This window comes from Hipposideros armiger, unplaced genomic scaffold (genome assembly GCF_001890085.2).
Source record: "Hipposideros armiger isolate ML-2016 unplaced genomic scaffold, ASM189008v1 scaffold_147, whole genome shotgun sequence".
Classification (NCBI taxonomy): Eukaryota; Metazoa; Chordata; class Mammalia; order Chiroptera; family Hipposideridae; genus Hipposideros; species Hipposideros armiger.
This window is the reverse complement of record NW_017731497.1, coordinates 2221618-2238839: the sequence shown is the minus strand read 5'-3', so window position 1 is coordinate 2238839 and position 17222 is coordinate 2221618. Positions and strand designations below refer to the sequence as shown.

The window sequence follows — 17222 nt, the reverse complement described above, 5'->3', positions numbered from 1 at the left end:
TATAAAATAAAAAAAGTCTGTACAGCATAACTCTACATGAAATAAAAATTTAAACAAACATTTTTAAATTAAAACATTAAACATTTTTAAAATAAAATTTCATCTTATGATAAAATGGTGACAATGATCATCTCAAGTGATTTGTATTATTTTCTTGTGCTTTTCCTTACTCCTGAAATTTCAGTTAATGCACATCTATTTCTATTGTTGCCAGGGGAAAAAAATCAAACTTTTCAAATACTTGCTGAAACCTAGCAACGCCAATAGCACTCTTCTCCAAGGAACACATGTACAAATTAGCACAAAGTGTCTATGTAAGTGGGTGTGTGTGCAAGGAGACAGGCACTTAAAAGAGGGCAGGAGGAGTGTACTACATATTAACAAATATCTTCCATTCGCTTTCAAAGCATCTCCTAAATGTTCGTATCATCATCATCATCATGCCCATTTTGAAATGAAGGGACCAGCAACTGTCCCAAGGCAGACAGTAGTGAAGGGTAAAGCCACAATTAGAATTCAAATTTAGCAGCTCAAAAACATCTCTGATTTCAAAAGCAGATCATCGACCACGATGTACTTCTTCTGATGGAAGCAATGAGAAAAAAGAAAAAAATACCCCCTCCCAGCCCCCATGGGCAGTTCATAAGCCATCAGATGCACACCTCCAGCCTCCTCCCAGGAGGAGGAGATAATGACATCAGGCATCTGTGTGGGTGTCTGAGGAGGATCAGGCATCTGTGTGGGTGTCTGAGGAGGGGAACGTGGCACTGCAAGAACCTCCCAGTCCTTACAAACACCAGGGAAGAGTCCGCTTCTTTGTGAAGAGAGGGCGGCTCCACAGGGGGTCAAACCAATGCAGGTGGATGATGCCAGGTAGTCTAAGTTGGCTTCAGGAGCCACAGGAGAGGCTCTAGGCAGCTAGTTTAGTCCCACAGGGCTGGCACCAGCCCAGCTGCTGGGACCAAAAAGGGGATCAGAAATAAAATATGGTTTGCAGCTGTTGCCTTCCTCCTTTCCTATCTGTACCTCCACAGTGAGGGGCTTTGGGGTGAAGGATTGCCCTGACTCGGGTGGAGATCAAGCTGGCCTGGGAGAGGAGGCCACAGAGAAGAAGCAAATGGCTTACAGTGGGCATTCCATTAGAAGGTCACGATTGAGGGCAAGGGTAGATATATAAGGAACTCAGAGAATACTCTAACTCAGCAGCACAGACCACCATCAAGGGACATAATTATTTCAGGGCCCCCCACAAAAAAATGCAGATTAGCTGGAGAGAAGTTCAAACAGGGAACGGCTTGGCTCTGTGCCAGTGATGTGGGGTCGTCCCCTACAGAAGACCTGCCTTAGAGCCTCAGTGGCAAAGCCTGTATGTTAGGAGGGGGTCCTGAGGCAACAAGGCATCCTCTTCCTCGCAGTATCTCATATCTCAGTCTTCCCACACCTCTCCTTTCCAACCTCTAACTATATACATAGAGCAGCATCCTTTCACCTCCAGAAGAAAACCTGTTTCTCACGCACAGGCACATGCAGAGGCTGTAGCTGCGATTTTGCCAGCTACACAGAAACTTCTCCCTCAAGGTGGTACTCATTAGTTTTGTTGTTTTGAAGATGTCTAGAGCTTGCATAACTTCAAGGCAGGAGAATATGCATTCTACCAAACAGAGGCAGCATCCAATAATAAGGCCCACCCCTTCCTCTTCCAAGCACATTTCAACCATTACTGTGGGTTTAGCCCTGGCGGCTGGCTCTGATCAAGCCTGCTCTGCCTTGGGCTCTTCTCACAGGTGTGGAGATTGATTTTTTTTTAAATTAGTTTCAGGTGTACAAAACAATGTACTAGTTAGACATTTACACCCCTCACAAAGTGATAACTCCCCTCCCCCAATCTACTATCCCTCTGACATTGTATATAGTTGTTATAATTCCATTGACTATATTCCCTATGTTGTACTCCATATCCTGTGACTATATATATTAAATTATAGTTGACATTGATCCTTAAGTCACCTGCATTTCACATCTGAGAATCAGAATTGGGGAGAGGGAGGCAAGGGGGCCAAGCTTTCGGCAGGCTGTGTGGCTCTGGGCCTCTGGCTTCAGTGAGGCCTAAGCCCATGATCCAGCTGTGCTCACGGGAATTCTGCACTGGCTTCCAGCCAAAGTGCTGGCTGGTGTGCTCTGCTGTCACCTTATACTTATTTTATTTCTTTTAGAGGCATGGCAGAAAGGGATGGCTGCTCAAGAGCAAAACTGGGTGTTAAAGACCCTGTTTATAGCCCTCTCTCTCTCGAAACACTTGGTAATCCACTTTGACTTGATTCTGAGATGCTCTGAATGGCCTCTGTGATGCTTTTACCCTTCAGGGTCAGCTCCCCAGGTAGCTCACCTCAAGGCTCTGATAATGACTATAGGGAAAGTTCAAAGGGAAATTGAGAAGTGAGAAGGTTTATACAAGGATTTTTCTGGAATAAAACAGGATCCTTTGCAGGTCTTAGAAAATGCCTTACCATTGCTTATGGGGTTTTGATGAGCAGATCATGATAACATGCAAAAGAAGTCAATGAAAGAAAAAAATGGTAGACATTTATCACTCCCATTTATTGAGATCTTATATCCAACAGTCCCATTTTCTGTATCATCTCATTTAAACCTCATAAAAAGTTACAATTTTATAGGTGAGCAAACAGGTTATAGATGGAAGGTAACATAACTTATCTAAGGTCAAATTAAATAGCAAAGGCAGAACACAAACCCAGGTCTTTCTTTTCAAATAATATGTCCCTAGGCACTGAGAAAACTGCCACATGACACTGTTCCCTGGCGGGGTCATTATAGGGTGTACAGACATTCTCTATATCTGGGTCAGCAACCTGCAGCTGGTGCTAAATCTAGCTTTTTGCCCATTTTTTAATGGCCTAAGAGCTAAGAGTGAATTTTTCATTTCTAAATGGTTGGAAAAAAATCAAGAGGAATAATAATTCGAGATGTTAAAATGATAGATTTAAATTTCTGAGTCCATAAATAAAGCTTGACAGCAATAACCATGCTCATTTATTTACATATTGCCTACAGCTGCTTTCATACTACAAAGGCAGAGCTGAAGAGTATGACTGGCAAAGCCTAAGATATTTACTGTCAGCCCCTTTACTGAAGAAGTTTATGAACCCCTGCTCTACATCATAGACCCTAAAAGCCAAATAAAAGTTGGAAAATCTCAGGGGCCAGGGATTAAGAAGATGTGGGAGGAGTTAAGGGGCTGGACTAGCCAAAAATTTATCAAATATCCTTACGTTCCAGGTACTATACTTGCTTACATACATAGCTCATTTAATCTTCATTTGAGTTTTGTAAGGAATTATCACTACCATTTTCAGATGAAGAAACTGAGGTCTAGGGAGGCTAGGTATGTCTCTCAAGGTCATACACATTTCTGCTATTTCTCACATAGGTGTATACTGCCATCCTGGATTCTGGGCCAATCTTCCTAACTCCCAACACCTGAGCACTTTCTAGTATTAAAAACATAACACTCTAAATATAAGGACAAAATATACATAGATATAGAAGAAAATGTGATGAAAGCACCTATAAAAATGTCAAATTAGTTCTCTCTGAATATCTATGACTAATGTCAAGCCCATGTTGTATGACTGTTTCATTATCAGTATTTAAATGTATAGTAATCATTTCACCAATTAATTTATAATTTCTAATAGGAGCTAATAAAAGTAGTCAATGAGAAGGCAGAATCACTTTTACTTCCTAAATTGTGCCTATGAACCTCCTTGACAATTTAATGCTATGTTCAGGTTGGGGATCTGAGATCTTTGTTACTTAAGCCTTTAAAAAAACTATCCCTCCAGCATACAATTTCTGTGTATGTGTTATTCCGCATGTGATCTCTTTTGAACATATATTCTAAGTAGTTATGATTCATACACACATACACACACCAATGAGTTTTTTTAAGAAAAATGCTGTTGATATATGTCTTGTCAATTTACTTGACTGATTTACTGAATTTTAAAATAATTCTAACAATTAAAATGACTGCACATGTTGTTATAACATGTACAGGGATCTGCAGACGAAAAATTACAAAATATTGAAAAAAAATCAAAGTGGATCTAATACTACGTTCATGGATTGAAAAACTCAACATAGTAAACGTATCACTTCTCCTCCAACTGATCTACAAACTTAAAGCACTTTCTATCAAAATTCCAGCAAGTTTTTTTGTTGATAAAAACAGGTTGTTCTAAAGTGTATATGGAAAGGAAAAGGACCTAAAAGGGCTAAAACAATTTTGAAAAGAAAAAAAAAAAACAGTGAAGACAATCTCTGCACTTAATGTTAAAACTTACCATATGGCTAAAGTGATAGACAGATAGATCAATGGAACAGAAGAGAACTCTGAAATAGATCCATATAAATGTGTTCAACTGTATTTTGACAATGATACAAAAACAATCTAATAGAGGAAGGACAGCTCTTTGAACAAACAGTGCTGGAGGGCCGGCAGAGTGATGTGTTGATTAGAAGTTGGCTTGGGACCCCAACTCTGAGCAGCAGGGCCCCGGTTCGGATCCCACATGAGGGCCAGTGACGCTGCACCCTCTACAGCTAAGATGGTGAACAACAGCTCGACCTGGAGCTGGGGCTGCTGTGAGTCACCCCAGCGACCGCGTAGGCTGCAGTGGGGCTGCTATGGGCTGCCATGAGCTACCGTGAGTGGCTGGCAGCCAGCGTGAGCAGCAGGCAGTGGGCGTGAGCTGCCATGAGCCTCCGTGAGGGGCCGTCCAATGGCCGGCAAATGACCGCTTTACCCGGGAAGAACGCAATGATAATACCAACATGGGCCAGTGAAGCAGCGTCCTCCACAACTAGACTGAAGAACAAAAGGACAGCAACTTGTCTGTTCCTCTCCCCCGATTCCCCAACGCTGCTCCCCTCCCACAATTCCCCAATAAAATCTTTTAAAAAAAAACAACAACAACAAACAGTGTTGGAGCAACTGAACATCCACAGGCCAAAAACGAACCCTGACCTTAAACCTCACATCTTACGAAAAACTGCGCAAAATGTATCATGGACCCAAACATAAGAGAATCAAATATATGGTGATAGATTTGACTTTGGGTGGTGAACACACAATGCAACATACAGATGATGTATTATATAATTGTACACTTAAAGCCTATATAATTTTATTAACCAATGTCACCCCAATAAATTTAATTTAAAAATGAAGCATTTAGAAGAAAGCACACAAGAAAATCTTAGGAGCCTAGAGTTAGGCAAGAAGTTCTCAGACATAATAAATAAGATCCATAGAAAGAAAAGCTGATAAAATCCCTCTCATCAAAATTAAGACTGTTAGCTCGGTGAAAAACCTAGTTAAGAAGATGAAAATATAACTACAAACTCGGAGAAATATTTTCAAACTACATCTAACAAAGGACTTGGACCTAGTATACAGAATTCTCAAAAAAAATCTAATTATCAAATAGGCAAAAATCATGAACAGACATTTCACTGAACAGGATATACAGATGACAAATAAGCACATGGAAAGTTGATCAAAATCATTAGCCATTAGGGATATGCAAACTAAAACCACAATAAGATATCATTAAACAGCTATCAGAATGGCTAAAGTTAAAAAAAAATTCACCAAATGTGGAGAAGATGAAAAAAAATTGGATTATTCATACATTGCTGGTAAGAATGTAAAATGGTAAGTCACTCTGGAAAATAGTTTGGCAGTTTCTTATAGAGCTAAACATGTCGTATCATATGGTCTAGCAATTGCACTCCTGGGCATTAACCCCCAAAAATGAACACTTACATTCACACCCAAATCTGTACACGAATGTTCATAGAAGTTTTATTCATAATAGCCCCAAACTGGAAACAACCTGAATGTTCTTAAGTGATAAATGGTCAAACAAACTGTGGTATATCCATGCCATGGAATACTATTCAACAATAAAAAAGGATGGACAATTGATATACATTACAAGTTGGATGGATCTCAAGGGAATTGTATACTACAAGCCAATCTCAAAAGGTTACATATTGCATGATTCCATTTATAGAGCATTCTTGAAATGAAATTCAGATGGACAACAGAGCAGTAGTGCCAAGGGTTAAGGCCCAGGGGAAGGAGGTAGGAGGTGTGGAGAAGCCAGAAGCTTCTCCATATCAGGGCCATATCAGGGTAGCACGACGGATCTTTGTGGTGATGGAATGGAGTTCTATATTTGGTTATGGTGGTGGTTACATGAATCCACACATGATAAAACTGCACAGAACACACACGAATGAGTACACATAAAACACGAAATCTGAGTAAGGTCTGTGGATTGCACAAGTGTACACTTCCTGACTGTAAGTACTCAAGTTACATTGGGGGAAACTTGATGAAAGGTACAGGAAACTTCTGTATTTTTTTAAATACCTTTACTGAGATAGAATTCACATACCATAGAATTCATCCAGTTAAGGTATATGATTCACTGGATTTTGGTATATTTATAGTTATGGATAACTATTACCACAACTTTAGAACATTTTCATCACTTCAAAAAAAAAATCCTGTACCTTTAGCTACCCCTCTCCTTCCCGCCTCCACCTGACCCCACTCCTAAGCAACTTTCTGTCTCTATAGGTTTGCCTGTTCTGGCCATTTCATATCAATGGAATCAAACAGTACACTGTATTTTGTGATGCTTCTTTCCCTTAGCATAGTGTTTACAGTTCATCCATCCTGTGGCATGTATCAGTCCACTGCATTTCTTTCTTATGGCTGAATAATACTGCACCGTATCAGTGTATCACAGTCTGTTAATCCACTCATCAGTTGATGAACATTTGGGTTGTTTCCACCTTTGGGCTAGATACTGTTATAAACACTCACGTACAACCTTTTCTGCAGACATATGCCTTGAATTCTCTTGGGTATATATACCTAGGGGTGGAATTATAGGTCATATGGCATCTCTGTGTAATCGTTTGAGGAACTATCAGACGTTTCCAAAGTGGCTGCACCGTTTTACATTTCCACCTGCAGAGTATGAGGGCTCCAGTTTCCCGACATCCTCACCTATACTTGTTATTATCTACCTTTTTTTAAAGACTTTTTTTATTGGGAAATTGGAACAGTGCTGGGGAATCAGGGGAAGGGGAACAGACAAGTTGCTGTCCTTGTTCTTCAGTCTTGTTGTGGAGGACGTTGCTTCACTGGCCCATGTTGGTATTTTTGCGCTCTTCCTGGGTGAGGCAGATTGGTCGCCGGCCTCTGGGCAGCCGCTCACAGCGGCTCTTGGCCGCTCACGCTGGCTGCCTGCCACACATGGTAGCTTATGGAAGCCCACTGCTGCAGGGGCTGCAGCTTACGCTGTCGCCGGCGACTCACAGCAGCCCTAGCTCCAGATTGAGCTGTTCTTCACCATCTTAGGTGTAGAGGGCAGTGTCACTGGCCCTCATGTGGGATCCGAACTGGGGCCCTGATGCTCAGAGCTGGCGTCCCAAGCCAGCTCTTAACCAATGTGCCACTCGGTCGGCCCTATTATCTACCTTTTTGATTCCCTGTATTATTTTCACACTTTCTGTGAATTTATTATTTCAAATAATTAAAAAATGATTCCATGTACCTTGTTATAAGATAAACAATCACAGCAATAAATAATAATTTTGTTCCTTCATTTCCTAAAGTTATACTTAAAAAACAATTTTTTTTTTACTATCTTAACTGCATTTTCAGGAACTTCCAAAACTATGTTGAAGGGTAAGATGTTAAAGGGTAACTTGTTCTGATCCCAATTTTTGTCAATTTCTCTCTAGCATTTCTTTATTAAGTGGGATATTGATAAGAAGTTTGAAATGCTCTGTCATGCTGAAGAAGCACACTTATATTCCAGCATTTTAAGGACATTTTTATAATGAGTGGGTGCTAAATTTTATCAAACACCTTAGTGTCTTTATATAAAGTGATCATATGATGCCTTTTTTTCTTCCAGCTTTACTGAAATATAATTGACATATAACATTGTGGAATTTTAAGGTGTACAATGATTTGATACACATATATTTTGCAAAATTGTTACTCCAGTGAGGTTATATCTTTCACTTTACTTAACTACCACTTTTTGTCGTTATGTTGAGAACATTTAAGATGTATTGTCTTATCAACTTCCAAGTATATAATACACTATTGCTAACTATAGTTACCATCATGTACATTAGATCTTCAGAACTCATTCCTCTTACAACTACAAGTTTGTGCCCTCTGATCAACATCTCATTTCCCCCACCCCAGTCCCTGGCAACCACCAATATACTCTGTTTCTGGGATTTCAGCTTTTAAAAATTCCCCATATAAGTGGGATCATATGGTATTTGCCTTTGTCTGACTTATTTCACTTAGTATAATGCCCTCAAGATCCTTCCAAGTTGCTGTTAATGGCAGGATTCCCTTCTGTTCTATGACTGAATAATATTACACTGCACACACACGCGCACACACACTTTTATTTGTTCATTGATGGACACATAAGTTGTTTCCATTCCTTGGCTATTGTGAATAACGCTGCAATGAACATGAGGGTACAGATACCTCTTTGAGATAGTGATTTCACTTTCTTTGGATAAACATCCAGAAGTGGAAACCCTGGATCACATAGTTCTATTTTTAATTTTTTGAGGGACCTCCATACTGTTTGCAATAGAGGCTGCATCACTATCCCTGAATTATTTCTGAATTCTCAGTTGTATTACTTTTAAAGCAGGGCAAACAATGGTCAAGTAAATCAAAATCAATTTAAAAATAAAATGTATACTAAATAGGACCACTGAGCACAAACATTAAAGTAAGCAATGTTTTCACTTTATGTGACAGAAATAAAATTAATGAAAACCAAAATTTTAGTCTCTAATATGTATATGAAAGATGTCAGTGCTGCCTACCTCCTTGAACCTGACTTCTCTTCAAAGAGATGGGGGTTGGGGGAGAGGGAGAGAAGAAAGGAATAGAGGAAGGAAAGAAAGAAATTTCTATTACTTTCTTATTTTGCCTGAAATACTTTTATAACAGAGAAGTCTTCATTTAACCAAATCTTCAAGACCCTGCAATAACCAGATCTGTGTTCTGCCTCCCAGTATCCTACTGGACATGGACAGATTTTGTTCAGGTGCTAAATTGTCTTTGGAGAACAAATTTTTTTTTCTGCCACTTGCTGTTCAATGTCTCTTACTTTCTAATTACATGTAGTTTGCTGTGTGCTATTTATTTTCCTAAATTTACTGACTTGTGTGCACATCACTGAAACTGACTCTGTAAAGTCTGATGACATTAATGGAAAATGACGTGAACGCAAGAAATGAATTTCATACATGAAAGATTACAAAAAAACTCAAAATAGATGGAATGTCAATGGAAGCTAATATCAGTGCACATGCTGAAAATTTGTTTAATCTCTGTCCTTATAAGGTGTTGGAACTCAGCTGCCACCTATTCCCCTTCAGAACAATGAATAAAAACAAGTTCTGCTAAAACAAGTGGATCTCACCATGTGCTCATGGTGGGGGTGCAGAGCTAGGAAGGTGAAAGCAGGTCAAACAAGGTCACCCCAGTTAAGGGAGCACAGCCCAGTGCCTGGACACACAGGCTTCGGAGTCAGAGAGACCTGAACTGGAATCCTTATGACTCGAGCTGAGTCATTTCACCTTCCTGGGTTTCTGTTTCAGTATTTTTATAAGGATGTTAATAGTGATAGATCTGTTGTGTTGCTGATATTTAAATGAAAAATGCCTGGCCTATAATTACTGACTAAATGTTAGTATGATTATTATATTGGGAAATGGAAGTCATTATAACCTAAAAGGCATCAGCATGATTTAAAAACTTCAATGATAGGTTACAACTCACACTAAATATAAGAAACTCAATTTCCAAATTACCTTCCCCCAAAATGAAGTGATTCACCTATGTTTTCTTCATTTGCAAGGGCCTGGTATATTCTGGTGTAAAACTGAGAGCTATTTGAAAAAAAAAAAAAGATGGACTAAAATAGAGTATGTGGGCTCAGCATATGCAAAGGAGAAATGAAGCTAATGGGAGGGTTTATCATTCAACTGAAGAACACACCTATCAAGGGCTTCTCTCTGAAATTCACATGTTGAGTTTAAAAGACCCATCCATTTCCTTGTAGTAGGAAGACAAACAATTCTGATGAAAACAGATCTAAATACCATCGAAATCCCAAGACCCATCTATAAGGATACAAATTAAGTTCCATATTTAACCACAGGAATTCGGTTTAGTTTGCAGTGGTCAACAACCTTCTAAACTAAGTCCAGGGCACTCTTGATAGTCTTAGTGAAATATTCTCAAGGGAAAGGACGAGTGAAAGTAAACACACCGTCCTCAGTGGCTTTAGAGCCCTGTGAGTGAGCCAAGACACAGCCCCTTGGAGGCCTGCGGGCAGCCAGGCTCATGCACCAGCCTCAAACTTACACGCTTCACGTCTGTTCCACAGCTAAACTCAAGTCAGAATCGTCCAGATACTACATCTGCCAATGCTAGGGATCTCGGAACAACCAACCAACCTTAACAGCAAACAGTTTAACAAAAGAGAAAGAGGTGGCAGAAGCAAACACTCTCCACTGTGCCCAACTCACCTTCACCAGGAAAAAGGACACACCGTATGTCCGGAGGGACCGAGCAAGTTTGACGTACTTGACCTTGGCTTCAATTTCACTCATCTCTCCACAGTTCTTGTGTTCCTGCCAAAGTGATGGTAGCAGGGACCAGTTATTGCAGCTCGGCCAGCAGGTGGACTTTGGTGAGAGACAGTTACTGCATGTGGTGCAGAGAGAGTGGCTACGGCCGATTAATAAATGACATTTATGTGGGCAATCCCTCCACGACACATGTTCCCACTGACAGAAAGCTCTAATGTAGGGCTTCTTAACTAGAATTTCAGGCCAAGTCCCTACCGATTTCACAACTACTATGTGCACCAATTCATGCATGTGTAGTGTGGCAGGAACAAGGGTCCACAACTGTAATCCAATTTTCAAAGGAGTTCATGTCCCAAAAGGTTCAGAACCAACACTTTGAATGAAAGCCAGAAAAATGTTCTTGTCCAGGAGAACATTATCATGTTAACATCCATCCAAAGTAGCAGGTTATATAAATGCCTGTGCATCGCAGCACTGGAAATAATACGAGGTAAAAAAAAATATGCTTTATACACATGAAATTTATTTCAATTTATATTTACATTTCAACACCAAAGATGGCTTTGATAGTTTCAATTGACTAGCATGATTGTTTCAACTTTTCTTACTGGTTGCCTAGAATATACAACTCTGACTTTTGGAATAAACCTGGACTTTTAAAAAGTATTAGTTTCCAAAGTCTAGCTTCACAAAACAAATTTCAGGACAGAGCAGCAACTTGAGCTTCTTCGGTGCATTTTAATGGCAAATTGCCTTGTTTCAATGCTACCAAGATAATGCCTTCGAAATTAAATGTATGCACATTTTTCTCAGAAGGGCTAAGCAAACTGTAGTAAGAAGGTAAGGATTAAGATAATAAATCTGCCCAAAGTAGAACTGTCAGCTTCTTTACTCTTGAGCCACTAATCATTTATTATATAAGCAGAGTACGTGCATGGGGTATAAAACTATCATGTGCAGGGGCCCCTCTCATCCTAATAAATGAGGACAGGGAGTGAGGAGAATAATAAATTTACATTCCCAATACCTGAAATATTCTCTTTTCAGCTCCTCTCTGCTTGATGTATTCTTTGGGCAGGAATTCCTTTAGACTGAGAGAGAGAAAGGAAAAAGGTAAGGCATTTATCAAGTTCTATGATGAGAAGGAAAGAAAAGACTTTTCGTAAAACTTAGTTACTAACTTTCCCAGTATTTTCTGGTATAATTAATAACAAACTACCACTTCACACAATGCACTTAAATAGGATACAAATATAAAACCAGTCTGATAAGAAGGGCCAAGCTAACATAGTTAAATAAAAAAGAATTTCCAGGGTATATTGTCAAGTGACCACAAAGGGCACAAGAGTGTACAGTATCCTATCCTTTGTATGAAAGAGAGGAAATATTTTTCATTTTATATTAATATGTATTTTTAAAACAATAGAAGAATATACTGAGTACTAGTAAAAATGATTCTCTATGGGAATAAGGGAAAAACAGGGAGAAGGAAACAAGGATGAAAACTAAACCTCTGTAAATATTCCTTGCATTATACTTTTCATTTATCACAAAGGAGGAAAAAGCAACACCTAAAAACCTAAAGTGGGGCTGGCGGAGTAGCTCGTTGGTTAAGAGTTGGCTCGGAAGCCCAAGCCCTGAGCAGCAGGGCCGCCAGTTCGGATCCCACATGAGGGCCAGTAACACTGCGCCCTCTACAGCTAAGATGGTGAACAACAGCTTGACCTGGAGCTGGGCTGCCATGAGTTGCCAGCGATGGCACAGGCTGCAGTGGACTGCCATAAGCTACCATGAGCAGCCGGCAGCCAGCGTGAGCAGCTGGCAGCCGGTGTGAGCTGCCGTGAGCGGCCATCCAATGGCTGGTCACAGATCTGCCTCAGCCGGGAAGAGTGCAATGATAATACCAACATGGGCCAGTGAAGCGACGTCCTCCACAACTAGACTGAAGAACAAAAGGACAACTTGTCTGTTCTCCTCCCCTCAATTCCCCAATAAAATCTTCAAAACAAAACAAAACAAAAACCTAAAGCGAACTGAAACAAATGAACTTAATTTGGGGTTGTTGGAAAAGTCATGATGCATTTTTGCAACAAAAAACATATAAAAAATACATCATGACTTTTCCGACAACCCAACAGTATATCAAGTTAACAGCATACCTAAGGAGAAAATAATTATTTCAAGTAACACTGAAAAGCAGTCTCTTCACTATACATCACTAATGAGGTCTATCTTAAAGATGAAATGAACCATAGCAGACTTGTTAAGTATATATATCATTATTTTAAAACTAGCATTCTCCCTCCCTCATACACACACACACACACACACACACACACACACAGTCCCAAAAATGGATATTCATTTTAAGAATGGAAAAAACTGTACTAAAATTACATTGATGGTAACCACTTTGAGCACCTCTTGTAATCGCAGAAGTCAAATGTGACTTGTATTCATCTTTTGTTATTGGTATATATTATTATAATTTTAATACAGTTTTTTCCTTTCTTAAAATGGGCACCCTCTGTATATGTGTGTATATTTATATATAAATATTTATGTATATATACACACACTATAAAATTAGGATATTACATAAGTTTCATTATATACAAGTAATATGTTATATATAATTAAGGTAAAGTAATTATGTTAGTCATTAGTAACCAAGATTTTTAGCATAGAAGAGATAAAAGTATATTTTTAAATTTAAGTATAGTTAGTATACGATCTTATGTTGGTTATATTAGTCTCAAGTGTACAATATAGTGATCTGACATTTTTATACCTTACAGTGTGATCACCCCACTAATTCTAGAAATCATCTGTCACCATGTGAACTTCTCACAATATTACTGACTATATTCTCCTTCCCCTTTTCACCCATTCCCCCAACCCCTTCCTTCTGGTAACCATCCCTTAGGTCTCTGTTTCTTTAAGTCTGTTTTTATTGTGTTTGCTTTGCTTTGGTTTTAGATTCCACATGTAAGTGAAACCATATATAGAGCAAAAAAAGTTAAACGAAAATGCTGCAATCTTTCATTTGAATTGGAAATACTGACCTGCCTATCTGGTTCATTTTTCTTTTTCTGAAAAACATATTTTCTAGTTGTATCCTCTTAGGAAGCTAAGGACAAGGACAACCTGGTGGCATAAGCACCCCCAGCACCTTGACCAGGTGGTCTTCAAATACCCCCACTAAAAGAATCAGAGATCCTTGGAGAAATGACTGCTTATAGCTCTGGGGCAGGAAATGCATAAAATGTTCCTGGGCTTCTTATGCCTGAGATCAAGGAAGCTATGAAAATGACTGAAGCCAACACCAAGAAATAACCATTGGCCAAAAATAGTGCAATTTTTAAAACCTTATATAAAAGAAGAGAGAACAGTGTAACAAACCCACCACCCAGCTTCAACAATTGTAATTCATGGCCATTCATGAAACAGCTACTCCTTCACCCACATCCCCACCCCTGATGGGGCAATTTGAGCATCAGAAAGAATGATTACCGCAACAGGTAAAAACACAGATCTATAAAAATCCATAAAGATCTTTAAAATAATCATTGGTCACTTTAAGAGCTGGCTAGGGCACCAACTCATACTGCAAACTGATAAAGGGAAAGAAAGAAAGCTAATGAGTGCAAAAGGAATAATAGAAGTCCAAAACCATCATTTTACAACTCTTAATGAAATAAACAATAGATGAAAATAAGTATGAGTGGCTGCTAAAACCACTAGGTGACATGTTAATGGGGAACTTTATAATATATGGGTCAATCTGATCAAACCCCACTGATCAATTTTAACATGAATAAAAGTGGGATAAACAGACAACATATGCCTCCTGACTGATGAACAGGAAGTATATAGCACCAGCTAGGAAGCACTCTTTGCAATAAATAAAGAATAAGTAAATATATAATTGAATTTGAATTTAATTAAGACCCCAGATATAAATATTAGTTTATAAAAAGAAAGAAATAAGAACATGGTAAGTAATACTACCAGGATACAAACAGACAAATCCCAACATGGGACATTCTATAAAAATAACCCAGGCTCTTCACAAATAAATGTCTTGGTGGTGGAAGTGAAAGTAACAGAATGTTTTAAGAAACAGATACTACAAAGCTATAGTAACAAAGACAGTATAGTAGTGACATCAGAATTAGACATATAGGTCAACGCAATAGAATTGAGAATCCAGAAATTAACCTTTAACTTTACATTCAATTGATTTTCTTTTTTTAAAAAATTATAGTTGGCATACAATATTATATTAGTTTTGGTGTACAACATAGTGATTTGACATTTATTTATCTTATGAGGTGATCACCATACTAAGTCTAGTAACCTTTTGTCACCGTAATAGATTTCCAACAAGGGTGCCAAGATACTTCAATGGAAAAAAAATTAGTCTTTTTAACAAATGGTGCTGAGACAACTGGATATCCACAGGCAAAACAAAGAAATTGAAACCTCCTTCCTCACACCATACATAAAATTAACTCAAAATGGATCAAACACCTAAATATAAGAGCTAAAACTATAAAACTCTTAGAAGAAAATACAGGAGTAAATCTTTATGACCTTGGGTTAGGCAAAGGCTTTTTAGATACAATACCAAAAGCACATGTATCAAAAGAAAAGATAAATTGGACTACATCAAAATTAAACACTTTGAAATGCACATAATACCATCCAGGAAGAACAAAGACAACCCACAGGAGAAAATATTTGCAAATTATATAACTGATAAGGTACTTGTATCCAGAATACATGAAAACGTTTACAACTAAATAATGAAAACACAATCCAGGGCCATCCAAGTGGCATGTTGGTTAAGAGCTGGCTTGGGAGCGCCAGCTCTGAGCAGCAGGGCCCTGGTTCAGATCCCACATGAGGGCCAGTGATGCTGTGCCTTCTACAGCTAAGATGGTGAACAACAGCTCCACCTGGAGCTGGGCTGCTGTGGGTCACCAGTGATGGCGTAGACTGCAGCCCCTGCTGCAGTGGGCTGCCGTAAGCTACTGTGAGTGGCCAGCAGCCAGCGTGAGCTGCTGTGAGCCATTGTGAGCAGCTGTCCAGTGGCCAGCAACCCATCTGCCTTACCGGGGAAGAGCACAATGATCACAATACCAACATGGGCCAGTGAAGTGACATCCTCCACAACTAAACTGAAGAGCAAAAGGACAACAACTTGTCTGTTCCCCTTCCCCAATTCCCCAATTAAATCTTTTAAAACAAAAAACACAATCTAATTGAAAAATGCACTAAGGATCTGAATAGATACTTCTCCAAAGAAGATACACAAATGGCCAAAAGCACATCAAAATATGGTCAATACAGGTGGCCATCAGGGAAATACAAAGAAAAACCACAGTGTGATACCACTGCAAACCCACTAGGATGAATACAGCAAAGAAGACAGGCATAACAGGTGCTGGTGGGGGTGCGAGGTTGGAACCCTCATACATTGCTGGTAGGAATGTAAGATGGTGCAGCTGTTGTGGAAAATAACACATTTTGGTAGTCCCTCAAAATATGAAACAGCAATTCTACTCCTAGGTATATACCCAATAAAAATTAAAACACGCATCCACATAAACATATATGATTCTTCACAGTAGTATTATAACAGCCAAAAGGTTGAAACAATTCAAAAGTCCATCAACTGATGAATAAAATGTGGTTTATTCATACAATGGAACATTATTTGGAAAAAAGGAATTAAGTATGATACATGCTCCAACATGGAAAATCTGTCCTAAGTGAAAGAAGCCAATAATATAGGACAACACATTATATGATTCCATTTATATGAAATGTCCAGAGTAGGTAAATCTGCAGAGACAGAAAAGATTACTGGTGACAAAGGCTAGGGATGGGAATGGGGACACTGAGGAGCAGATTTATTTTAGGAAGCACAAAAGTGTTCTAAAATTAGATTGTCGTGAGGGTTCACCATCTCGTGAATATACTAAAAGCAACGAATTGTACACTGTAAATGGGTGAATTGTATGGTATGTGAACTATGGCTTAATAATATGATTGTTTTAAAAAAATCATAACCAAACATAATATGTAGGCCTTGTTTGGATCCTGAACCAAGATCATGGGACATGTTTTAGCCAGTAGGGGGAAAATTTAAGAGACTGGGTATTAGATGAATACCAAAGAGGAATATTAAAGAATTGGGTGTTAGTATCGATTTATAGTTGTATGTTTTAAAAATATTATTATTTTTTTGGAAGAGAAACATATTGAAGTACTTACAGAGGAAGTGACACGTTGTCTGGGAGCTTCCATAAAATACCCCAGGAAAAAAGGAGGCGGGAGGGGCAGGGCAGGGCAGGTTCTGGCCACACTAAGACTTGAATAATGATGCCTGGTCGATTTGCAAACCACCTGTAGACAAGTTTTAAGGACCTTTCCTAAAATTCAGAGATCTAGGTCTGAGCCCCAGCAGAACA

General features: G+C 39.0%; 1 protein-coding gene across 1 annotated transcript in view; it reads right to left on the bottom strand.

Annotated features, from left to right (window-relative positions):
- TLN2 (talin 2) overlaps window positions 1-17222 on the bottom strand; it is a 282919-nt gene that overhangs the window by 162979 nt on the left and 102718 nt on the right. The window contains exons 9-10 of the mRNA XM_019650777.1: window positions 11771-11834; window positions 10681-10785 (exon numbers count right to left, since the gene is read on the bottom strand). Coding sequence (XP_019506322.1) covers window positions 10681-10785; window positions 11771-11834 — 169 coding nt within the window. The remainder of the gene's footprint in view (window positions 1-10680; window positions 10786-11770; window positions 11835-17222) is intronic.